Consider the following 27,353-nt stretch of genomic DNA (forward strand, 5'->3'; position numbering starts at 1 on the left):
GAGCTGCTGCTCCTTCACATCGCGAGGAGCCAGTTGAGGTGTCTCGGGCATCTAGTCCGGATGCCTCCCTGACACCTCCCTGGTGAGGTGTTCCGGCCATGCCCAACCGAGAGAAGGCCCGGGTCAGACCTAGGACACGTTGGGGGGATTACGTCTCACAGCTGGCCTGGGAAGGCCTTGGTGTCCTCCCGGTGCAACTGGAAGAGGTGGCCGGGGACCGGGAAGTCTGGGCTTCCCAACTGAGACTGCTGCCCTCGCGACTCAGACCCGGATAAGCGTAAGAAAATGCAATGGAATGGAACTATGCACACGTTTGCGCGTGAATGAAAGCGTATTTAGTTTCATTTGTTGAAATGGTGTGCAAAGAACACTTCAAACATTGATGACCATGTCACCTCACGCTGATGCAGTGTTGCTGAAAATGTAGTCTCCAAAACATCGCAGCTTCTGTCCCAAATTCTGCCATTTTAGTCATTCACAAAAAACTTCCCGCCAAATCCTGGAGGGACTGAATGAATGGCAGTTTTGTGGAAAATGTGACTCGATAATTGCATTTTGCCTTCCAAATATTACTATTTTGTGGCTAAAGTGACCAACTGTTCTCTTTTAGAGCAATTTGTGACCAGATGGTTGATTTTTGTGACCAAATTACAGAGTAAACCCTTTTTAGTGTGTTATATTTGTGTTTTTTCTGCTTTTTTTTTTTTTTTTTTTACAAAATAAAGCCATGTTTTTGTGACATTATATGGAAAATGTTTTTTTTTGGTAATCCGTGTACTCAAGTTTTGCATGCTGCACAATAATTGCTGTTTTTATTGCTTTTGTGACAAAGTGATCCCTTGCAGCTGTCCTTTCTGGTCCTGTGTTTTTTTTTTGTTTTTTTTTTTATTGTGGGGCATCTTTTAGATGATGTTTCATCTTTTAGAATACCATCCCTTCTCAAAATGCACTTATATCATACTTTCAAGCCAAGGTGTTCCTTTATAGCAGTCATCAGTGAAATGATCACTGCAAAGAACAGAATTCGAGGTGGCCGTCCATATAGCTCAAGTTCTCTGCACTTGCTTCGTCCATTGTTGTCTTAAAGCTTCCTCTTTTGGTAACGAAAACAAACTTACAGAATCACCCGGATGCTATGAACATCCAGCGGCAACACGACATGTTGCCTCGACTGCTATTTTGATGGAAAATATACTGAAGCGAGTCCACCATCTACCTCGAGAAGCGTTTGTTTACTCTGCTTTAGCTGAGAGGTATCACCCTGATGACGTCACTTCCGGCTTTCAAAAATGGAACATTGTAGAGCATAATTACAAAGAATGTATAATATATGGAAGCAAAGTTGATGAATTGTGTCAGGGAGCCTTTAAATGCAAAGCTTTGTGTTATTGTTGCTTGTTGGCGACAACGTTTCAGCTTTTTCTCATTGTGCCTTTTGCTCTTTTTTATTGACATTTTTGCTGTTTTTGAAATGTTATTTAGTTTCTGCAGTGATGCAATGACAAATGAGGAGCGGATGGCCCCTTGGCTGCACTTTGGGCTCCCTTACTTTTGTGGATCTTCGTCGTGGGCTCCATGAGCAAACCACAACTCTGCTTGGCTTGTCGTCGTGGGCCAGCGATGGCGGTTGAGGAGAGAGGGGCTGGTTGATGCGTTCCAACAGCCGCGTCGCCACAGCTTGAAGATTTTTTTTGGAGGTGCCCACCTATCGAGTTATATTTGTGCCTTCATTTTAAGGTAGCAAAGGCAGATTTTGAGCCATGCTAACTCTAACTAACTCTACTAACATGCTAACGCTGTAATTCAGGGTGCATGGTGCAGAGGACAGGAATGCTTGATTAGAGCCAACATGTGAGTGAAGAAGCGTTAGAAGAAGAAGAGATTCACAAATGTTTTCAAGGTTTCCACATCATTACAGATTACACAAGCTAGGTGGCAGCAGTGCTCAAAGTAATCAACACGCTCCCTGTTCAACCCAGTCATACAAACTAGCATGTTAGCATTGTTAATATGCTGGTTAGCATCTTAATATTTAAGCCATTTTTATAGGCATAAACGTACGTAAAGCCTAAGCACTAGCATGCTAGGTGTTAGCATGTTAGCTTTTTTTGTTTTTTCAAAGATATAAACTTACATAGACACTTTTCATGTTAGGTGTTAACATACAAATTATTTTTGCTATTTTCAAAGGTATAAACTTTGTGTTTTCTTGTGCAATGTTAGCATGATAAATGTTAGCATGTTAACATTATTAGTATGATAATGTTAGCATGTTAACCTTTAAGCAATTTTTATACGTATAAGCTTAACATGATAAGTTAGCATGCTAACTGCAGCATTTCAATCCAGCGTCAGCTCATCAGGGCTCAGTGTTAGCATATTAGTGTTTTATTTTTTCAAAGATGTGAACTTACATAGACACTTAGCATTTTCATGTTAGATATTAGCATGCTAACTATTAGCATGTTAGGATGTTAATATCAACATCTTATCATTTTTGCTACTTCCAATGGTATAAACTTATATAGACGGTGTTTTCATGTTCAGTGTTAGCTTGCTAACAGTTAACATTACTAGTATGCTTTTAGCATTTAAGCAATTTTCATATGTATAAACTTAGACCTAACATGCTAACAGTTAGCATGATAACTACAGCATTTCAGTCCGCTGTCAGCTCGTCAGGGTTCGGCCGTGGGATTCGACTGCGAGCGCAGCATTCACACGAATTTCCATTTTTTTCTAATATTCTCGCGATCTAAGAAAGATCCACTGGTGGATCGCGATCGACGGGTTGGCGACCCCTGCTTTCGATGCTTAGGTTGAATTCTGAGTTGTTTAAATTTTGACAAATGATCTCTTTTGATTGTTATTATTGCATGACCAAGATGTGCTCAAAAGTGTGCGATTACCGTAAAGCGCTAACATATTAGCTCGCTGCCGTCCTCACGCTTTAAGACTCTTGCTCGCATCGGTTCCGTTTAAGCGGATGCTAATCGCTGAAACTGCGGGCCTTTTGTCTTCCTGGCGCTGATGCTTGATCACGGAGCAAAGTACGAGCTTTGCTTTTTTTTTTCTGTTTGGGCGGAGGTCTGTGGGATCAGCGTAATCTTTGACGCCTCCCTGATTGCAGCTTTGTCTCGGGGTCGCCTGAGTGGCACCCGCTGGGTGAGTCATCCGGCGGAGAGAATTTAATTTGGGAGAGTAGGCGCTTGACAAAGTTTCTCGGTGGCAGATAAAACGAATGAAAATGAGTTCTTTTTTCAAAGGCAAAAGCAGGAGCGTCCATCTCGAAGGCGTCCACATGCTCGCGAGTGTCCTTGTGGCTGAGGAGGCTCGTCATGTCTCATCAGTCGCCGTGACAACCGTCATCAGCATCAACGGTGACATCATCTTTGCGGGGAAACGTTCATTTTTCTTCTTTTTCGTGGCAATGCATTCAAGCTCCAGCAGAGATCCCAGTCTCCGGCAGATGGACTTTGATATTGTGCAGTCGCTGATAAATAAAACAAGAACGTTCTCTCATTCTCCACAGGCTCCACTCAAGCACTCAACTGACACCAATTGCAAAAACTCCAAAATTTTCTGCCAAAAATGCAATATTAGAGCACCAAAATGGCATATTTTGTCACTCATATGCTATAGATTTCTAGCAGACGTGCAATATGATCAAATAACGCGATATTACATTATGTGTTATTGCAAAAATGTTCTATTTGCACTTAAACAGCATGTATTTTCCCACAAAAATGTCATATTTTGTCATTTTTATGCTATACATTTCCAGAAGAAAGTGACATATGATCGAAAAAATGCTATGTAACATTGTGTTTTGTCACAAAAAACTATATTTGCCCTTAAACATCTTGTATTTTGTCACAAAAATGCAATATGTGAGCAGTAAGATGCTCAACTTCATCATGTACGGAAAAAATATGTAAATATGATCAAAAAATGCTATATTACATTTTTGTGTAAAAAAAAATACTACATTTGCCCTAAATATCTTATATTTTCTCACAAAAATGTAATATTTTGTCATTTGTATTCCCAGAAAAAAGTACGATATGATCAAAAAATGCTGTCACGTTAATTTTTGTCACAAAAATACTATATTTGCTCTTAAATATCTTGTATTTTCTCACCAAAATTCAATGTTTTGTCCTTTATATGCTATACTGTATATTTCCAACAAAAATGCAGTATGATCAAATAATGCTATACACTGTTACATTATGCTTTGTGACAAAAATATTATATTTGCTCTATTTTGTCGCACAAATGCAATATTATACAAAATATAAAATATATTATACAAAAATGCTATATTTAACCATAAACTGCTACATTTTCCTCACAAAAATGCAATAGTTTGCCATTTTTACAGCAAAACTGCAACAAAACCATAAAAATGCGACCGTATGGTACAGAAACAATGTATTGTACGATGGGAAGGTTATCTTTTCATCCAAACAATGCTATATTAGGCCACAAATATATAACACAAATGCTATATTTAGCCAAGAAATGTTATATGTTGCCATTTATCTGTAATATTGGTCCATGAAAGCCATATATTTGCCGATACAAAAGCAATATGACCATAGAAATGCTGCATTATGCTGCACAGACCACCTGTATGTTCAACTGCAAGACAAAAGTGCTGTATTTTGCAATAGTCTGCTGCATGTTGGCACAAAAATGCCGCATTTGACCGTTTATGTGCTTTATTTCACCTCAAAAACGGAATAATTATCCAGAAAAGGACAGGATTGTACCACCGCATTGTGACTGTATATTTGGCACATAGCAGAAATGAAGAAATGCATATAAATGCAGTTTTTAAATGAAACGTTTTATTATTAAGGGAGCAAAAAAATGCAAGCCTACATGGCCCTGTGTGTAAAAGTGATTGCCCCCCTATTAAAACATAACTGAGATGAATTGAGATCTATCAGTGTGGAAAAGGTTATAAAGCCATCTCTAAAGCTTTGGGACTCCAGTGAACCACAGTGAGAGCCATTATCTACAAACGGCCAAAACATGGAACAGTGGTGAACCTTCCCAGGAGTGGCCGGCCAAGCAAAATGACCCCAGGAGCGCAGCCACGACTCATCCGAGAGGTCACAAAAGACCCCACAACAACAACCAAAGAACTGCAGGCCTCACTTGCCTCAGTTAAGGTCAGTGTTCATGACTCCACCATAAGAAAGACACTGGGCAAAAATGGCCTGCATGGCAGAGTTCTAAGACCAAAACCACTGCTGAACAAAAACAACATTAAGGCTCGTCTCCATTTTGCCAGAAAACATCTTGATGATCCCCAAGACCTTTGGGAAAATACTCTGTGGTCTGACCAGACAAAGGTTGAACTTTTTAGAAGGTTTGTCCCCCATTACATCTGGCTTAACTGTCAGAAAAAGAACATCATACTAAAAGTAAAATATGGTGGTGGTAGTGTGATGGTTTGGGGGTTAGGTAATATATTTGTGGGTATTAATCCAGTATACTGTATGTCTTTATATATCCAGTATATATTTGTGATTATATACAGTGTTTGAAGTATATAATGTGCTATTTTTGTGGTATACATCTAGTATGATATGTCACATGATATTTTTGTAGTTTCTATTTGTCAGTAGAGCATGATGAGAGAGGGTGGTGGATACTTGGACGTTGCCGTTTCCTTCCCTGAGGCAGACACTGTTGTGTTTCTATGGCAATGCTTCCCTCCTCCCAATACGTAAACATGTCTTTGTCTTCATCCTGCGTCCTCCACTTTGACTTTGGAAAGCGTCTTGTCGTTGTCCTCAAAGCCGACAGACAGTGTTTCTTGTCCGGGGTGGGTTGCGTGGTGGTCTTTTAAGAAGTCTGTCTGGCAGCGAGGACAGAGTGTGGACGCTAAGATGAAGAAGAGCGAGACGGTGCCAGGACGGAGCTTAACAAATGTTCTAATAAAGACAAGTTGATTTAGTCCCCTTCCAATAACTGCCGCTTGGAGGACATTGGACATCCTGTCTGCTTTTTTGAACCATGCTGTTGGCGCTGAATTTGCACGGCCAGCGTCTTCTGCCCGTGCACTTGTCCATGTCCTGGATGGACGCCTCCACCACACGCAGATTGGAAACACACAGTAGCAGGGCACACAATACTTACACAATACTACAAAATACCATAAAAATAACACATAAACCTCTGCTTGGACATTGGACAACTATATTCCACCACACCAATCCTAAACTAACCCACAACAAGTATATATGTACAGGATACAGGATACAGGATAAAGTTATATTTTGACTATCCAGTATGTAATATGATATGAATATATGCAGTATATAATATTGGAGTCTATATCTAGGATGTATTTGTGAATATATATCCAGCATATAATATAATATTTGGGTCTACAAAGCCTGTATATAATATATTTTTCAGCATATATGAAGTATACTCTATAATAAGATATTTGGGTCTCCATATCCAGTATTTATTTATATATTTATATAATGATGACCCCACAATGATATAATGATGATATTTATATATATAGATATACTGTAGATATAAATAGATATATATAGATATAGATATATAGTATGTTGTCAGCATATATGCAGTAAATAATAGAATATTTGGGACTATGCATCCAGTGTATGATATGATATTCGTGACTGTATACCCGGTATATACTGTAATGTCATATTTGGGTGTATATATTCAGTATAAATATATCTCCAGTATGTAATATAATATTGGTCTATATACCCACACATATTTTTAGTATACTGAATATGCAGTATATAATAGAATATTTGTGTGTACGTAACCAGTATATATTTGTGACTATATACTGTATAATGTGATATTTTGGACTATATGTTCAGTATGTAATATATTTCTGACTATATTACCAGTATATACAGTAATTTGATATTTTTCAGCATATGCGCATTGCGTAATATAATATTTGGGACTATGCATTCAGTGTATAATGTGATATTTTTTGACTATGTATAATATTTTTGTGACTATTTATTCAGTGTATAATATATTTATGACTATATATGCAGTATATAATATGATACTTTTCAGCGTATATGCAGTATATAACATGATACTAGGGATTATATATCTATATTTGTGACTTTGTGTCCGGTGTATGATATATTTTGGACTATATATATGCAGTATATAAAATACTGTACTGTATCCAGTATGTAATATATCTGTGACTATTTATCCACTATATAATATATTTGAGACTATATTTCTAGTATATATTTTGGATTATATTTTTAAAATCTTTATATATATAAATAATTAAATATATAATATACACAGTAAATTATTATATTACTTCAGTATAACCATGGCATTGCTATATTATGCACCACAAATGGCTGTACTTTACCATGGAAATTCGGTATGAAACTGCTAGATTTTGCATGGAAATTATGCATTTGGCCATTGATATATTGCATATTTTGTCACACAAGTGCTACTTTCTGCCACACAATTTAATATTCTTGAACCAAAGTGGGGGCAAACATGGGACATTGAAAGGTGGAAAAAAGTTTTATTCTCTGATGAGAAAAAATGTAACCTTGACGGTCCAGATGGCTTCCAACGTTACTGGCATGACAAGGAGATCCCACCTGAGATGTTTTCTACCCGGCACAGCGGAGGGTGGTCCATCATGGTCTGGGGTGCTTTTTCATTCAGTGGAACACCGGAGCTTCAGGTGGTGCGGGGTCGTCAAACGGATGCAGATGTTGCGGCGGGCATCCGTCATGACTGAGGGCCCTCGTCTGTGTGGTACCAGCTGGGTTCTTCAACAGGACAACGCTGCAGTTCACAATGCTGGCTTGACCAAGGTCTTCTTCAGGGAGAATAACATCACTCTTTTGGACCATCCTGCATGTTCCCCTCATTTAAATCCCATAGAGAACATTTGGGGATGGATGGCAAGGGAAGTTTATAAAAATGGCCATCAGTTCCAGACAGTTGATGTCCTTGGTGAAGCCATCTTCACCACTTGGAGCAATGTTCCCACTAGCCTCCTGGAAACACTCGCATCAAGCACGCCCAAAGCCATTTTTGAAGTGATGAACAAGAACGGTGGAGCTACTCATTACTGAGTCCTACTGAGAACATTTTTGTTCTGGTTTGGAGAATTTTTTGTTATTTTTTGAGCGATGGTCTTAAACTTTTGATCAGCTGATAAACAGCCTATTTCAGTTGAATTGTTGGTTTCAATAAATTACTTTATCAAAATGCTTTTTGTCTCACTCCCCCTTCTTGTTTTTGCATATTGTAGCTCTACTTAAAACCTCATTAAGATCCAAATGTGCAAAATGCTAATTCTAGCAATTTTTCAACTGGTTTTAAGATTTCGATCATGAGTGTATATATAAAGATTCCTTTTACGAATATGCTATTTTGTGGCCAAATGTGTTTCAAGGTGCATTAGCATTATTAGTAGCATTATTATGATAATATTGCACTTTTATTGCTAAATATCTACTTTTTCTGCATAATAGCATATAAATGGCAAAATGGTGATCTAACCTTGCATTTTTGTGACAAAATACAGGATTTTGTGTCCTAATGTAACATTTTTAACCACAATTAGAAATACTTGCCACTGTAATAAAGTCTGTCCGACAGTCAGGCTCAAATTGAGGTTCTTGTCAGGGCGTTGGGCGTCCGCACTCCCCCTCCTGGTGGGTGGGAGGAGGATGGAGGTGGGAGAGGCTGATGAGGATGAGGAGGAGAAGGAGGAGGAGGGATGCTGCTGAGTGAGTGAGAGCGGATGTCGGCTGCCTCACACGGTGGAGGGTGTAGCCTGTCGTCGTGGGAGCGGTCTGCTCCTCCGACGTCACACCGCTTCTCTCCACGGACGCCGGAGGATGAGGTGCCTCTCCTCCTCGCCTCGCATCGCCGTCACATCGCCAAGACACTCTGTGGGGATAAGCAGCGTCGCGCGTCGCGAGAGGGCGGGAGAAACACGCAGACAGACAGCGGGAAAGATGCTCGCGCTAGCCTTCTGCGTGACTTTTTGCGCCTTCTGCGGAGCGTCTGCCGCCAACAACTGTGAGTAATTGACTCTTTCGGGAGGGGAGGGGGCTTCACCTGTGAGTTAAAGAGGTAAAAAAAAAAAAAAGATGCGTTTGGAGTCATCATCCAGCAGCTGGAGATCAACTTTACAGCACATGAATAAGTTAGCATCTTTACGTGGATACGGACACAGGTGGACGTCTTGTCTTGCCGCTGTGGGTTGGACTGTGTTGGCGTGCACGCGTCCAGGTGGCCTGGGGGTGTGTGTGTGGGGGTGGGGGGGGTCATTAAGGCAGCATGTAGGAGTGCATGTGTGCAGGCTGGTGTTGAAGAAGTGCTGAGTGGCCACAAAACGCCGCAGAAGGTTACTGTTATTGGTCGATGCAGACGGCCTAATGATGCTCCCACGGCGACGCTCCTTCTCCTTTATATTTATTTATTTATTTATTTTTCTACACCCCCCCCACGCCCCCAAGCCCAGCTAAATTTCATTTGTGTTGATTTGTTGGCGGCTCTTTCTTATTTCAGCCACTTTGCCACTGTAGCATTCATCCCCGCTCAGATAATGAAGCCCACAGAGCTTTGCCAAGGTGAAGGCCTGCTCGGTTAATACGCTACAACTACAAGATATGCACGCAACAGGAAAAAACAAAAGATAAATTTGCTTTTTTTTATGGAGTCTAACCTTGGTGTTGGAGATTGGATCAATAAATAAACAGCACAGCAAAATACAAGCCCCCTAAAACACACCATAAAGACTCCACTCCTCCATAGAATGGCTGCAAAAGCAATAAAACCTTTATGACTTCTGTCACAAAGGTTAGCTTTATAGCGTGAGCGTGTGTGTGGCTGTCAGGGATGATGCAAACATGCCACAACTCCAAAACATTGCACTTAAAATTGACCATTTTTCCCGTTCTGTCGAAGGAAACAATGGAAACGATCCATTCCGGGGTCAAACCGTCACCGTTGTTCATATCAACATGTAAAAGCAGCCCCCCAAAAATGATGGCGGTGCATAACATGCCATGTATTAGCGTTATTAGTTGTGATACACGTGTAAAAAGAAGTTAGCTCATTCAACCCCAGCCATTTTTCAAAAGACAACCCCTTCAGTAGCGGCCATTTTAGACGATTTTTACTTTCAGATCTTTCAAGGCACACAGAATATTGTGTTCTATCGCTGTAGAAACAAAGAAATATTGGACTCCCATCTTTCATCAGAAAAGCAAAGTTTGTTTCTCCCTTTGCCCGTTCTTTAGTAATCAGCAGTAGAACGAAGGTCAGTTTCAGGAAAATATCAGTTCCCAACTAGAAAAGGGAGAAAAGCAGCTTTTTGTGTAAAGATACATTTCAAGCATAACTTTCACTTTGACACAAATATTTGGACAACAATATACCAACATGAACATCACAACATCTTTGTTTACAATTTTCACATTTGGAACTGACACGTGCGCACACGCATGTGTACGTGTGCATGCTTTAAAATTTCCCTACGACTTTTGTTCTGGTTAGAAAACAACATTTTTTCTTAATATTTTGACTTTATTCTTATAAAATCCTTTTTTTTTCCTTTTCTGTTGTTTTTTTTTTTTAATTTTCCAACTATTTCAACTTTCTTCTTGTACATTTTCTTCTCATAATTATGACTTTATTCCCAAATTATTTTTTATTTTATTCTTATACCTTTTTCCGCAGCCTAATTTTCCAAAAAATTGCAACTTTATTTGTTGTTTTGTTTGTTTCTCATAATATGATGACATCTTTTGTCTTTAATATATCAGCTTTATGCTACTAGAATGACGTTCTTTTTCCTCGTAATGTTACATTATTCTCGTTTAAAAAATGTCCACTTTTTCTTGCTGTATAGTAGAACTTTTTTCTCTTAATATTTGGACTTTATTCTTGTAAAATTACTGCAGATTTTTCCTTTTTTTTTTTGATAAATGATATTTTAAGAATGTGCCGCGGGCCACACTTTGGACGCCCCTGGACTATTATGTAATACTGTACGTGGCGTCATTTCATTATTTGCATGATTAATGGCCCTACAAGTGCAAAAGGAAGTAATAATAAGATTCTGCTAACGTTTTGTGCTAAAAGGTTGCAGGTTATTTTAGTTTGGCATGAAATATAATATATTTATTTTCCTCATAATAGGGTTTATTAACCTTCTGCACGCTACACCCCTCCACGCTCTCCCTCTTCCTCCTTCCTGTCAGGTGTGTTTTTACCGTCCACATGATCTCTGCCGAGCTCTTATCAAATGCACCCCTCCCACCTGGTGGCTGCTTTTATAGCTTAAAATTGCAGTGAAGACAAATGCATGAGTGGGGAGTTGCATCATCACCTCTTTTACGTGAAAGACGTATAAATACGTTGTCGGGATCGGTCATTCGGACTTATAAAAACGTATAAATACGTCTTTGGTATTGAAGGCGTGAAGCACAGGAAAAACATGAAAATAGTTATGGTGATGCTTAGACGATTTTGATGTAAACAATGTAACCTGTTTGTAAGACATTGGCACCTCGGTTAACGTCCGCCCCAGTTACCACGTTTCTCGGCTAACATTCAAAAATGTTTGCATACATTTTGCCTTGGTTTGCCCGCTTGTTTAGCGTCCAAAATACCGTCCGCCATCTTGGATCACGTGCCCAAGTCGAGATCCCAAAGACATATTTATTTGTATATTTGATAAGAGGATCTTTTCCACGTATTAACGCGCTCGACAGCAAGGAGGAAGTGAGAGAGCGTGGAAGATATATGAATTTATAAATCATGCTCTTTTGTGGTTGAATGTGGCCTATTGTTAGTCCAACAATATGCACATTTAAGCAAATGTTATGTGCTTTTTTTTGCCTAAATTAAGCAATAAAAAACATTCAAAGACGTTGATGATATGTAGTATTGTACACTGGTCACTAGGTGTCAGTAATGTTACTGTAATGTTGGACGCCAGACTTCATGGGCAGAACAACAGGCTTTTGTTGCAGATCTGTCGACAAGTGCAACATATCCTGACTAAAAATCTCAAATAAAAATACGGGCTACTTCTGTGACCGTTAGCCACGCAAAGCTGAAACTTAACTGGATATCACTTCCTGTCCTGTTTCAGGCTCGCTAGAGTGCACTTTTACAGCGACACACGCTAAAGCACGAGTCTTATTTATGTCTTAAATGGCTTCTTTACTCTTATTTTGCGTACGATATTGCTTAGAGGGCTCTAATAATGTTAAAAGGCATATTTAGAAGGTTGTAAACAGGTTTTCTGTGCTTTCACTTCAAAAATATTCCATTTGTAAGTAAGGAACCATTTAATCGCAATAAACGAGGGATTCCTACAATCTGATAATTTTATATAGCGAGTGTGGACACCAAGATGCCAAGATATTGTTCGATTATGCTGCACAAACACTATATGTTGCCATGAAAATGCAGTATTTTTCCACAAAAGTGCATAGAAATGATACACATCGGGACACATGTTGTCCATTTTATGGACATGATATGGCAGTACTATACAATGCACCACAAAAGCACTATATTTTGCAATTTCAAGGCAGTATTAGGCTGCAAAACAGCTAGATTTCGTACGGAAATTATGCACATGGCCAAAAATGCTTGCATATTTTGTCACACCAATGCTACATTCTGTCACATGGCCATGACGTTGCTACATTATGCAGCAGAAACATACAGGGGAAACGCTAAGCTCTTTATAATGTTATTTTGTAACACATGCAGATATGCTAACGATATATATATACTATATGTATTTATACATATACTATATATATATATATATATATATATATATATATATATATATATATATATATATATACAATCTATATAATTTAAGAAAAAACTGCACCTCTGCTTTGTCATATAGGTGAAAAAATGAACATTTTCCCCATTTCTGCTGTTTTTTTTAAATTCAAACTTTCAACCTATTTCTCTTAATGTTTTTACTTTGTTCTCATAACATCACAGCTGTTTTTTTTCCATTTCTGTTGTCTTTTTTTCCCCAACTATTTCAACTTTCTTCTTGTAGATTTTCTTCTCATAATTATGACTTTATTCCCAAAATATTTTGACTGTAGTCCTGTAATATTATACCTTTTTCCACAACCTAATTTTCCAAAAAATGACAACTTTATCTGTTGTTTTGTTTCTCATAATACTGTATTATGACTTAATATGACTTAATATTTCAGCATTATGCTACTAAAATGACGTTATTTTTCCTCATTCAATTTTTCTTGTAAAATGTCCACTTTTCTTGATAAACACTTTGGACGCCCCTGGACTATCATGTAATACTGTACATCGCGTGCATTTCATTATTTGCATGATTCATCGCCCTGCAAGTGTAAAAAGAAGTAATAATAACACTCTGGTAATGTTTTGAGGCAAAATATTGCAGGTTATTTTAGTTTGTCTTGAAATATTACATATTTGTGGCCAAACACTGCATTTTTTTCCCACAGAATCTAGTGTTTTTGCAGTATAATATACACTATTTTGATGGTCATACTGTACTTTTGTTGCCAAATCTAACAGACAAATATAGAATATAAGTGGGGGAATGTTACATTTTGGTCGCCACAGCACTTGAGATTAAATTATCAGACTTATTTAGTATACAATGGAGCCTCTAAACCATGACAATAAAATAATTGGACTGGACTAAATCAGGATTAGTTCGATCTTACAGGTTAGGGTTAGAACTATTGGTTAGAGTTTCTGGGTAGAGTTAGGCGTTACAGTTAGCGTGTATAGTTAGAGTTAGCATGGCTAGTTAGAAGTACAATGTCCGGTTAGAGTGAGGTGTTAAGAGTCAGCATGTCTAGTTAGAGGTAGCATGTCCAGTTAGAGGTAGCATTTCTAATTAGAGTCATAATGTATAGTTACAGTACAGTGTTAGAGTTAGCATGTGCAGTTAGAGGACGCATGTCCAGTTAGTGGTAGCATGTCTAGTTAGAGTGAGGCGTTAAAGCTAGGACGTATAGTTACAGTCAGCATGTCTAGTTAGAGGTGGCATATCCGGTTAGAGTGAGCATGTCTAGTTAGAGATAGCATGCTCAGTTAAAGGTAGCATGTACTGTATAGTTAGAGTTAGCATCTATAGTTAGAGTGTGGCATTTAGAGTTAGCATGTATAGTTAGAGGTAGTGCATCTAGTTAGACTTAGCATGTACAGTTAGAGTTAGCATGTATAAAGTGAGTATTACAGTTGGCATATATAGTTAGAGGTAGCATCTATACTATAGTTAACAGTACAGTGTTAGAGTTAGCATGCATAGTTAGAGGTTTTATATGCAGTTAGTGAGGTGTTATAGTTAGCATGTCCAGTTAGAGATAACATGTCTCGTTAGTGTCAGCATGTACAGTTAGAGTTAGCATGTATAGACTGAGGTTTTAGAGTTTCATGTATAGTTACAGGTAGCATGTTCTGTTGGCGGTAGCATGTCCAGTTAGAGAGAGGTGTTAGTGTGTCCAGTTAGAGGTGGCATGTCTAGTTAGCTTTAGCTTGTACAACAGTTAGAGTTAGCGTATATAGAGTGAGGTGTTGGTGTTTGCATATATAGTTAAAATCAGCATGTGCAGTAAGAGTGAGGTGTTAGCCTGTCCTGTTAGAGGTAGCATGGGTAGTTAGAGTTAGCGTGTGTAGTTAGAGTTAGGGGTTAGAGTTGGCTTGTCGAGTTGGAGTTAGCGTGTATTACGTATGTGGAGCTGCATGAATCCTTTAGGAGGACTTGGGTTTCCTGAACAGACAGTGTTGGAATGATGTGATGGAAACAATCCCTTGTTTCCTTCCAATTCTTTACCTTCCATACCAGGAGGAACAATGGCCCTCATGGATGGTCACATGCTGCTGTTTTCACACAAACAACTCCTGCCATCATTATGGATGGACTGAGTTCTTCATGCCTGCCATCATTTTGAACAAGCTCCTCGTTTAGCCGCAGATATCTCCATGTACGACGCCCACCGTGCTACCTTATTTGAAATTGTAATCTGGAGCTTGGCAGCTTCTAGCATGTTCTCTAGGGGCTTCAAAAAAACCTTGCAGACTGTGGAGGGAAAAAATAAGGTGGTATCGACCTTTCTTGACCTTTCTTGACAGCTTCAACTCCCCAAACGTCCATGTCTGCATACCTCCACTGTGACATCACATGTCCACTACGATATCACACGTCCACTGTGACATCATATGTCTACTACGATATGATACCTCCACTGTGACATCACATGTCCACTACGATATCACACGTCCACTGTGACATCATATGTCTACTACGATATGATACCTCCACTGTGACATCACATGTCCACTACGATATCACACGTCCACTGTGACATCATATGTCTACTATGATATGATACCTCCACTGTGACATCACATGTCCACTACGATATCACACGTCCACTGTGACATCACATGTCCACTACGATATCACACGTCCGCTGTGACATCATATGTCTACTACGATATGATACCTCCACTGTGACATCATGTGTCCACTACGATATCACACGTCCACTGTGACATCACATGTCCACTACGATATCACACGTCCGCTGTGACATCATATGTCTACTACGATATGATACCTCCACTGTGACATCATGTGTCCACTACGATATCACACGTCCACTGTGACATCACATGTCCACTACGATATCACACGTCCACTGTGACATCATATGTCTACTACGATATGATACCTCCACTGTGACATCATGTGTCCACTACGATATCACACGTCCACTGTGACATCATATGTCCACTACGATATCAAACCTCCACTGTGACATCACGTGTCCACTGTGATATCATGTGTCCACTACGATATTATACCTCCACTGTGACTTCTTACGTCCACTGTGATATCATATGCCGAATGTAATATTGTGCGTCCACTGTGATATCATGCATCCATTGCGATATCCTGCTTCCACTGTGACATAAGGTATCCACTGTGATATCATGATACCATGTGGCCACTGTGACATCATGTTTTCATTGTGACATCATGCTTCCATCATGGCATCATATGTCTATTATGATATCATGCATCCACTGCGATATCACACATCCACTGTGACATCATATGTCCACTACGATATCATGCCTACACTGTGACATCGTATGTCCACTAAGATATCATACCTCCACTGTGATATATGTCCACTACGATATCACACGTCCGCTGTGACATCATATGTCCACTGTGATATCATGTGTCCACTACGATATTATACCTCCAGTGACATATTACGTCCACTGTGATATCATATGTCGAATGTAATATTGTGCGTCCACTGTGATATCATGCATCCATTGCGATATCCTGCATCCACTGTGACATAAGGTGTCCACTGTGATATCATGATACCATGTGGCCACTGTGACATCATGTTTTCATTGTGACATCATGCTTCCATCATGGCATCATATGTCTATTATGATATCATGCATCCACTGCGATATCACACATCCACTGTGACATCATATGTCCACTACGATATCATGCCTACACTGTGACATCGTATGTCCACTAAGATATCATACCTCCACTGTGATATATGTCCACTATGATATCATACCTCCACTGTGACATCATGTGTCCACTATGATATTATACCTCCACTGTGACATCATGTGTCCACTATGATATCATACCTCCACTGTGACATCATGTGTCCACTATGATATTATACCTCCACTGTGACATCATGTGTCCTCTGTGACATCATGTGTCCACTATGATATCATACCTCCACTGTGACATCATGTGTTCACTATGATATCATACCTCCACTGTGACATCATGTGTCCACTATGATATCATACCTCCACTGTGACATCATGTGTCCACTATGATATCATACCTCCACTGTGACATCATGTGTCCACTGTGATATCATGTCCACTACGATATCATACATCCACTGTGACATCATGTGTCCACTGTGATGTGTCCACCACAATACCATGAGTCCATTCTGACAAAATGTCCACTGTGATATCATGGGTGCATTGTTATAGCATACATCCATTGTGATATCATACGTCCATTGTGACATTGTGTGCACTGTGATATCATGATATCAAGTTCCCACTGTGACATCGTGTGTCCACTGCGATATCATGCGTCCATCGTGATATGATTTGTCCACTGCGACATTAGGCGTCCACTATGATATCAGTGATATCATGCGTCTGCTGTGACATCATGTGGCATTGGTGTCTGACGCGAGGACGTAGATGCGACTCCCGCTAAAAGCAGGAATTTGGCAGCAACTGAGCGCCACTCGCTCACCGATGACAGCCGGCTGCTTCTCAAATGTGAGCCGTGATGGCGTCTGACACGTGATGAATCGCCGCGGCGCTCCCGAGAGCCGCCCTCGGATTTAGCAGACGCAAACAACAGCCAGGGCGGGGAGGGGTAACGACGGTTGACGGTGGACATGCGTCACGTCCCCTTTGTGCCATTTTTACAATTTTTGGTGGGCATTTTGCTAAAGTGCGGCAGTGCATACATCAGCGGCTGACAGCGAGGGAGATCATTAACACCTGATTGGACTGACCTTTACTGTAATTGACGAGGAGCCGGAGAGTTATTAGACGACGCAGTCAATCAATAATTCCTCCGTTACTGTCCACTCGAGTGGAAATTGATTTCTCTTAGTGGGGCAGAACATCGCCAAGACATGATGTTTTAAGTTAATATTCAAAGACAAGTTTACTCTGTGTGTCCACAATATTTCCTATTGTAATATTTAATTCACTGCGATTGGCAGGCGACCAGTCCAGGGTGTACCCCGCCGTCAGCTGCGATAGGCTCCAGCATACCCCCGCGACACTCATGAGGAGAAGCGGTATAGAAAAACAATGGATGGATATTTCATTCATTCTAAATCATTTTATTCATTAAAGAATTAGAGTATTTCCTTTAAGTCATCAATAAGCAGCCATTTACAGTCATAAAATAAAAAATTGTCAAAACATGCACCCCTACTGTGTCGCCTATATGATTCATCAAATTTGCTTAAATATGTTATGTATTGTTTGTAAGTATGTTGTACATTGTTCCATTTTTGAAAGCGAACGGTAAATTCACACAAATTACATTTCTAGTTTATGGCGCCGGCCATGATGAGCTAGCACTCGCTGCTCAGCGTCATTTTCGGAAGTGACGTCATCTGAGTAGTCAGACATGGAGGTGTACGAGACACGTGATGTTTACAGTGATTATAGCGAAGATGTGAGCGAATATTCAGTTACAGTGGGTCATGTCAAGCCAAGTCAATCTGACAAACGCGGTTTAATAACAGCGCCACCGTGTGATGGATTTGGCTGAAAAATACAGCACAGGCAACACAGTCGGGTTCTGCGTTTGGACGCATTTTCGGCCCTTGGTGTGCAACGATTCAGGACTAGTGGTGTAGCATTATTATCGTTCATGTCACGGTTATGGTAGTGATGACGGATGTCACCCTCCCCTTCATTTACAGAACAATAAACCAAATGACAGAAGCAGTCAATGAATAGAAAGAGGATGATCCAGTTCTTGTGTGTTTGTGCAGCGGTCTTTGTTTCACGTGATTGGACTTCTTCTTTTATTGCCACGATGATATGCATGCATTCAGTATTATCATAACATCGTTAGGACTTGAAAGCAAACTTCCAGGTCAAGTGTATGGACGCGCAAGTGTGTGACTTATTTACGCACACGCTTCCAGTGCCACTCTTCATTTATGCAAGTGGAATGCAGCTTCAATTTTTAATTGGTGGGATTTTCTTTGGCGCCAATTAGCCCAACAATCAGGCAGCAAGAAGGATGGGAGGACTTGAAACTGAGCTGTATAATACGGGGGTGCGCATGTGTTAAGATTTGCGTAAACATTCTGCACGCTACACTCCTCCACACTCTCTCACTTCCTCCTTCCTGTCAAGGGTGTTTTTCCCGTCCACATGATCTCCGCCAAGCTCTTATTAAATGCACCTCTGCCACCTAGTGGCCGTTTTTTTATGGGCTTGAAATTGCTCTGAAGGCAAATTCATTAGTGGGGAGTTGCGTCACCACCTCTGTTCGCCTGTCTCACAAAAAACCCATAAAAGACGTATAAATACGTTGCAGGGATTGGGCGTTCGGGATTATAAAAACATATAACTTTGATATTAAGTAAGTTAAAGAAAAAAGACGGGGTTTTTTAAGTCGTAATGTCATGAGAAACAAACAAAACAATAAATACATTTGTAATTTTTTGGAAAATTAGGTAGCGGAAAAAGTTTGAATGTTACGAGAATAAAGTCAAAATATTCTGGGAATACATAAAGTCATAATTATGTCGAATTCAGATGAAAATGTAAGAAATAAACAGCAGAACAACAACAAAAAAAAGCTGTAAAAATACAAGAATAAAGTAAAAAAAACAAAGAAAAGTTGTAATTTTCTAAGAATAAACTTAAAAATAATGTCATTTTAGTAGCATAGAGATGAAATATTGGAGAAAAACTTCTTTTTTTTAAGGTGTAATATTATGAGAAACAAGCAAAACAAATTAAAGTCTTTTTAGAAAATTTGTTTGGGGAAAAATGATGGGAATAAAGTCCAAATATTATGACAATAAAGTCTAAATTAGGCCTTTCACGATAATCGATAAATCGACTAATCAAACAATAAAAAAAATAATAAGGATTTTGCAGCATTTTGCATATTGATTTACTGTACTATGCTTTATGAGAATGGAAACAAACACTTTAACACTTGCACAGTTTATATATAACCTACATATGATGTTTTTCAAATAATTTCAACTAAATATGATTTTTCTTATGCAACGCATTCATTTATTAAATGTATTTCCACATTTAATTGCCATCAAATAATACATTTTAAGATTTGGATTACAATTTGTAAGGAATTTCTCAACAAATAATGATTTTTAAATAAATGTTGCACATTTCATTTACAACAAATAACATTAAATCAAGTAAAAAATCAAATTGCTTTCTATTTTGGAAGCAGTCTAAATTGAATTGCCTTTCGCTGTGATTTTTAAACAATGAACCAGTTCATTTAAGTTCCAGTTTCACATTTAATTGCCATCCAATATGGATATTTTTTTAAAATGTGACTTTAAATGAATCGTATTTCTTATATCAAATTAAATTGTCATCAAGTATGAACACACTTTTTAAAGTTAACAAGTTGAAGTTGCAGTCTGTAATTAAAACTGTTCTCCATCATGGACAACCCACCCGCTCCATCGGACAACAGGGGGGCAGCGGAGCTCATTCTCCAACAGACTCCTCCAGTTCCGTTTCCACAGTGAACGCTACAGGGCTTCATTCATTCCACATGCCATCCAGCGCTACAATACCTCATCTTTGGTTCGGTTGTAACGACCCATATTGGAGAACCATAGACGGACGTTCTTTTTGCGTTCCGTTTTAGGTGGGTTGCTGTCAGGCAGTCATTTTTCAAAATGCAACACATTTTTATTTGTAATGTAGACAGACAGAGACGATGTGGCTCCGTAATGTTGTGTCCTGTGTGTGTGTTCTTCATTATGATCCTCATGAAACACGCGTGCACGTTAACCTTTTGCGATAGCAAGCATCCGTGAGATTTTGGCAAATAAGCCGTATTGACGCGAGACCGCTTCCTTGAATCGAGGCCGCTAATTGTCAGCCGATACCTCGGCCGGCAGAGCAGAGGTCACCCGCCACCGGAGCCCGGCGGTTCACGCAAAGTATCAAGTGGGCCGTGGTCGATAAAGCGCGCGGGGGGTCCGGGTTACGCCGCCGCGTTACACGATACTGTTGCTGTGCCCTTTGATGTTATCCACGCTGCGGTTTAGATCCAGCTAGCTTGTTGTAGCGTAGATGGACCCGCCGCACCGGCCAGGTCATGTGACCTTGTGTCATTCCTCACCTTTAATGGACTCAGCCTGCACAGGAACCCGACGCTATGTTCTCTACGTACGCATGAGGCTGCCTTTGCTCCTTCGCTATTCTGTCCATTGATTGATTGTTGATTGATCGTGTCCCCAACTGAATCGGGTGCAAATATTACACATTTCGTCTTTATAATACATTATTCTTGTAATATTTGGACTTTATTCCCCCAAAATTATGACTTTTCCCCCAACTTTGTATGTCACAATGGGCTTTAAAAAACACGTGCTACTAAAATGACGAGTTTATTCTCGACTTTGCAACTTTTTTTTTCTCTTTTAACTTTTTTCTTGATGTTTTGACTTTATTCTCGTAAAATTAGAGCTGTTTTTTAAATTTATTTTTGCTGGGTTTTTTTTTTTTCCAACTTTTTCAAGTATTCAAGTATAATACAAGTATTATATTTTCAAGTATTCTTCCCATAATATTATGACTTTATTACCATAATATTTCCACTTTATTCTCGAACATTATCGCTTATTCCCAAAACTGAATTTCCAAAAATGACAACTTCATTTCTTGTTTTCTCAAAACATTATTACTTAAAAAAAAAAAAAAATCAACTCTATGCAACTAAAATGTCATTATTTTTCTTTCTCTCGTAAAATTGTGACTTTTTTCTTCTTAGAAAACAACTTTTTCTTAATATTTGGACTTTATTCTCGTAAAATTAGAGCTGTTTATCATTTATTTATGTTTATCATCTATTTCAGATGTTCTTCTCATAATATTATGACTGTATTCCCATAATATTTGGACTTATAACTTTCTCCGCCACCTATATATACCATAATATTACAACTTAAAAAAAATGATTTTGTTGTTTAATATTTCAACTTTGCACCACTAAAATGACCTCGTTTTTCATCATAATGCCGACCTTTTCTCCTTAGATTACAGATTTTTTTCTCTGAATATTTTGACTTTATCATGTAGGGGTGTAACGATTCATTTGGTGGTTGCCGATACGATTCAAGGACGATGTTGGTTCATTTAGAACGATGCGATCCGAAACGATTCAGTAACTTGAAACCGATTCGGTCACTTTTTAGCTACAAATGCAAGTAGTGTGACTGTGAAATAAATACCTGGATACTGGACAGGTGACGTTTCCTAGAGTCCCCTTGTTTTTTGTAAAGGAATCAGGTATAAATTATGAATAATGCTGACATACGGTGCTTAAGAATGAATGGTCAATGAGTACAAAAAGAGCGTTAAAAATGCAACAGAAAATCAGGATGAACAGAGGGTGGTATAGCTTCTTGAATTATTGACTTTAAATCGTGCAATCCAAACCTGCACTTTGCAGCCTAAGGTGAGGGACATTATGCAAATTCCTCAGCAAATGAATGTGGTATGGTATCTTCAATTAGATGGTGAAACTTTCTCACCTGAACGGGCCGATAATACGATTTGAGAATGATGTGACCAAACCGGGAGCAGCAGTGTAAGGAAACGTGGTGATGCAAAAGAAGACTACATAAGAAACATGAGTGGAAATGTGTGACAAAAGGAATAAATGGTCAACAAAAATTGACCACGGCTTCCCAGCCTTTCCTCTCGTCTCCTTCCTCCACAAGCACGTGCGCCATTTATTGCTTCTGCGTACGTAAGCGTATGTTTTGACCCGGACACGCCGCGCTGGATGATGGCGTCCATAAACTGCTGTAAACTAGCGTCCATAGGCGTGCAAAACGTCCTTACTTTTCATACTGTTCCCATAAATGTCACTTAAAACGGGTTTCAAGCAAGGACACATGAGTCAAATGTGGATCGATTGATTTCCTTTGTAAAGGATGTTAGATGGATGTACGCCGTCCACAATGGAAACCTGTTAAACGCACATCGATGAAGTCGTATCATAGAAATAAAAATCGATGCATCGACGTAGGGAATGGATCGTTACACCCCTGCGGCGGGCTAGAAATGGCCCCTGGGCTCCGCTTTGGACACATGCAATGCATGCTGTATGTACGTATGATTACATGCACAGTATATGTTTTTCATCATGATCCAGTACAGATATGAACATGTTGCTGTGACTCTATCTACACTAGATCTACATCTATCTGACGCCTTTGCTTAGCAAGGTTGTCAGAAATGGATTAAGTGCCAGGGAGGTCCAGAGTAGACCGAAAGCGAACAAAAGGCACGGACCGTTTCATGCAGCGGCTGCTACATAAAACAAGACAGCACAAGGAGACGCTCAAGCTAAAAGAAAAAAAAAAAAAAAAAAAGTAGACAGGCAAAAACAGGAGGTAGAAATGTTGCAGCAAAACACGGAAAAGGCTGCAAAAGCAAAACATCTTTGCTTGCTCCTTGGCAGATGTGCTACTTTAGCTTCATGTGGAAGACGCTGAAAGAAAAACATGAAATGTGGAGAAACTGGGAGAATTTGCCTCACGATAATGAAAAAAAAAAACCCCATAATTTCTCACCCAAAAATCTGAATGAAAAAATTCAGGCATAATATGCATATACCGTATCTTTATGAAGCTCCATATGATGTCTACAGTATGTGTGTTTTTTTACTGATTATGTATTCTTGTGATAAATCATTCAAGGAACTCATTAAAATAAAGAAACAATATCCATATAATAATAAACATAATAAGAAATGACAAATAATACTTCACAAATTATTCATTCATTTAATTTCTCAATTTGTCAGTGATAAATGCAATCATTCCATTGACAAAGATGCTGGTATATTTATTACTTTTGCTTTGCAGCTAATTAAAATATGAATAACAAAAATAATAATACAAATAACAATATGTGGAAAAATGTCTCCATGCAATAATAATCATTTTTAAAATAAAATTTTGTAGAAGATGTATACAAATATTCAGTAAAATATTCCAAAAAAAGTATTACTTCAGCTCCATAGGGAAAAAAATGACAATATATTAAAAATGTGAAAAAAAATTATCTCAATATAATAATTAAAAAATCAATTAATAATAATAAAAAATCTGTGAAAAATGCATGAATCCAAAGGGAAAAATATTTCAACAAATGTATTACTTTAGCTGCATAGACAAGGTCATAAATAATGTTAAAATATATTCATAATTGTATTACATTTATTAATTTGTTAGTGAGTAATCGTGAGAATATTTCGAAAAATGTATTCATTTAGCTTCATAGAAAAAAGTAAACAATAATGACAGTATATTTTAAAATGAAAAAAAAGTCTTAATATAATAATTTAATAGCAAATTAATATATTTTTTTAAATGTGACAAATATTGGAAAAATATTTATAAAAATGTACTGCTTTAGCTTCATAGAATAACACATCTTCATTATAATACAAATAACAATAATGTTAAAATGTATTAATAATTGAATTACATTGATTAATTTGTACGTGAGTAATGCATGAACCTTAATGTATTCATTTGGATTCATGGAAAAAACTAAACAATAAGCATATATTAAAAAATCTGAAAAGTATCTGAAAATTATAATCAGGAAAAAAATATAATAATAATTGTATGAAATGTCTTGATGTGTCAGTGAATAATGCATGAATGCCCAATTTGGTCATTGTGGTGCCTTGGCGGAGGTCTTTATGCCGTTATATGAGAAGAAAACCCAAAGCGAGAAGTCAAGCTACAACATAAAGCCCGCAAAGTCGTCACTCTGACCCCATCGGGTTTTCCAAGCGCACAATTAAGCAACAACGATGTGCCACATCTGGCAGGAACTAGCCTTCCCGTGCTAATCCCTGGTGGACCAATGCACCGTGGGCACAAGGGCACGCGGCCTAAGGAGCGCTAATTGTGCAGATCAATCATTTTCATCGGTTTTTCGAGTAACGCATGTCCGATAAAACCTTGCATGGGCTGAAATGTAAAAGCCGGGGTGTTTGTTTCACTTCCACTGAGCTGCCCGGCGTCTCCTGGGCTTTGCTGTGCAATGCGATGCAAAAAAAAAGGAAAGAAGGAGCATATCTGCGGGTCACTTAGAGGTTATTGTTATTTCCCTGGTTCAATAAAAGACGGCTGCTTGGAAAGAAATGCCTTCCAGCTAACTTTATGATTGCACCTGTGCATTTAAGACACGCAATTGATCCGCCCAGCGCCGAGGATTAGCCCGCTCCTCCTCGCTACCAGCCCGTCTCTATTTTTAGACTTTTTTTTTTTTTTTTACGCTCTCAAACTGTTTCCGGAGACTCGAATGCTGTGTGGAAAGCTCTTCTTCCTCGAATATCTGCCGGAGCACGATGGCGATTTGATTTGGACGTGAAATATTCATCCTATGTGGGCAACCAGAAGGAGAAGCGTGCACTCTCGAGGCAACGCCGCGGCGTGACCGACGCGCCGCAAACACTTCATGTGCACCACAATTAAGGGGAACGAGTGGGTTGTTGCTTCAAATGCAAAGCGACAGTCAATGTTGGCGCGTTACTTTTTGCACAGCTGCTAGCTTATCAGACGCATGCATGTACAGCGGGTGTGAAAAAGTCCTTGCCCCCTTCCTGATTTCGTATTTGTTTGCGTGTTTGTCACACTTTAATGTTTCAGATGGTCAAACAAATTTACCTATTAGCCAATGACAACGCAACTGAACATAAAATACAGTTTTTACATTTCAACCCCAGCCATTTTTCAAATAACAACCCTTTTAGTAGCGGCCATTTTAGACAATTTTGACAGATTTTTCAAGGCACACAGAATATTGTGTTGTATGGCTGTATAAACATGGATTAGACTCTCCTCTCTCATCAGAAATAAAAAGGTTGTTTCTAGCTTCTCCCGTTCTTTAGTAATCAGCAGTAGAACATAGGTAGGTTTCAGGAAAATATCAGTTCCCAACTAAAACAGGGAGAAAAAAAACAGCTTTTTGTGAAAAAAATACATTTCAAGAATAACTTTCATAATCTCAAATATCATACTATCTAACCATACAACATAAACAACACAAAAAATGTGTTTTTTTACATCAAAATCACAATTTATGTACAAATATAACACCATGAAGCATTTACAATTTTCACACATTCTATGTGTGTGTGTGTGTGTGTGCGTGTGCACGCGTTAAAATGTCCCTACAATGCGTAACCTTCTGCACGCTACACACTCCTCCACACTCTCTCACTTCCTCCTTCCTGTCATGTGTGTTTTTACCATCCACATGATCTCTGCCGAGCTCTTATCAAAGGCACTTCTGCCACCTTCTGGCTATTTTTAAGCTGATTGTGATACTGAAATAAAGCTGATTCTGATTAAAATTGCTCTTAAGTGTTATTATGTTAGTGGAGATAGTATCACCTTTTTTACCTCTGATGGTCTGAAACATTTAAGTGTGAGAAACATGCAAAAAAAAATTAGAAATCAGGAAGGGGGCAAACACCTTTTCACACCACTGCATATTTCAGGAAAAATGCGCATCTCAGCTTTGTCATAGAGGTGAAAAAGCCTGTTATTAGTGTCAACTTTCGTCTTTTTTCCTCATTTTTGCTGTTGTTTTTTTAAAATTTGTCTTCTAAATAGTTCGACATTCTTAAATGAGCTTTGCAAATTTTCTTGTGGTAATATTATGACTTTACAGTCATCCCTCATGTATGGCAGTTCAAACACGGAATGTCCTGCTAAGCAGGATTCCGTATTAATAAAGGGAATATTTTCGGTAGTTACAGCATAGAAAAGTGTTTACAATCCTCAAAATAAACTTGGTAACATTATTAGAGCGCTCGAGACGTGAAATAACACCCCTATATCACCTTGATACCCAATATAGTACACATAATAAAAGAAAATCTGACATTTTAGACATAAATAAGATAGATTCACATGTTAGCATTGACAGCAGACTTCCTGTGGTGACTATTGTCTGATCAGTGTATTGTAATTCTTATCTTATTATTATTGTGGCTGTTGTGAAGTCATTTAAACCTGCACTAAATGCCGCTTCTGGTGTTCACGTCTGGTGCTTGTCTCCCCAAACAATTACTGACACCTAGTGGTCAATTAGAATTATTCATCTGCCTTGTATTTCTATTTTAGTTCATTTTAGTTATATCATCATTTTTAGGCTTGATTTAGGCCAAGAACGAGCACAATTTGTTTAAGTATACTTTTTTTCCCCCCCTGGAGATACTTGTTACAAACTTGTTTTTATTGGTTTGGCTACATATTGTTGAACAGTACACGACGGTACATCACAGGAAGGATCCCAGGATGCTGAAGAGTCAATCAAACATGATGGAGTGGAGATCATACCTGTCAACCCTCCCGTTTTTCACCGGGAAACTCCCATATTTTGCCCTTCTTTCCCAGCGCCCTCCGCTTTTAACAGTTTACTGTATT

General features: G+C 38.7%; 1 protein-coding gene across 3 annotated transcripts in view; it reads left to right on the forward strand.

Moving 5' to 3' along the window:
• The first annotated feature begins 8,744 nt into the window (after positions 1–8,744).
• Positions 8,745–27,353, forward strand: part of LOC129187237 (contactin-associated protein-like 5) — a 125,577-nt gene continuing 106,968 nt past the window's right edge. For all 3 annotated transcript variants that reach the window (XM_054786189.1, XM_054786190.1, XM_054786191.1), the window contains exon 1: positions 8,745–9,093. In XM_054786189.1, coding sequence (XP_054642164.1) covers positions 8,910–9,093 — 184 coding nt within the window. In that variant the 5' untranslated portion in view covers positions 8,745–8,909. The remainder of the gene's footprint in view (positions 9,094–27,353) is intronic.

The sequence above is a fragment of the Dunckerocampus dactyliophorus genome, chromosome 9 (genome assembly GCF_027744805.1).
Source record: "Dunckerocampus dactyliophorus isolate RoL2022-P2 chromosome 9, RoL_Ddac_1.1, whole genome shotgun sequence".
In the NCBI taxonomy this organism is placed as follows: domain Eukaryota; kingdom Metazoa; phylum Chordata; class Actinopteri; order Syngnathiformes; family Syngnathidae; genus Dunckerocampus; species Dunckerocampus dactyliophorus.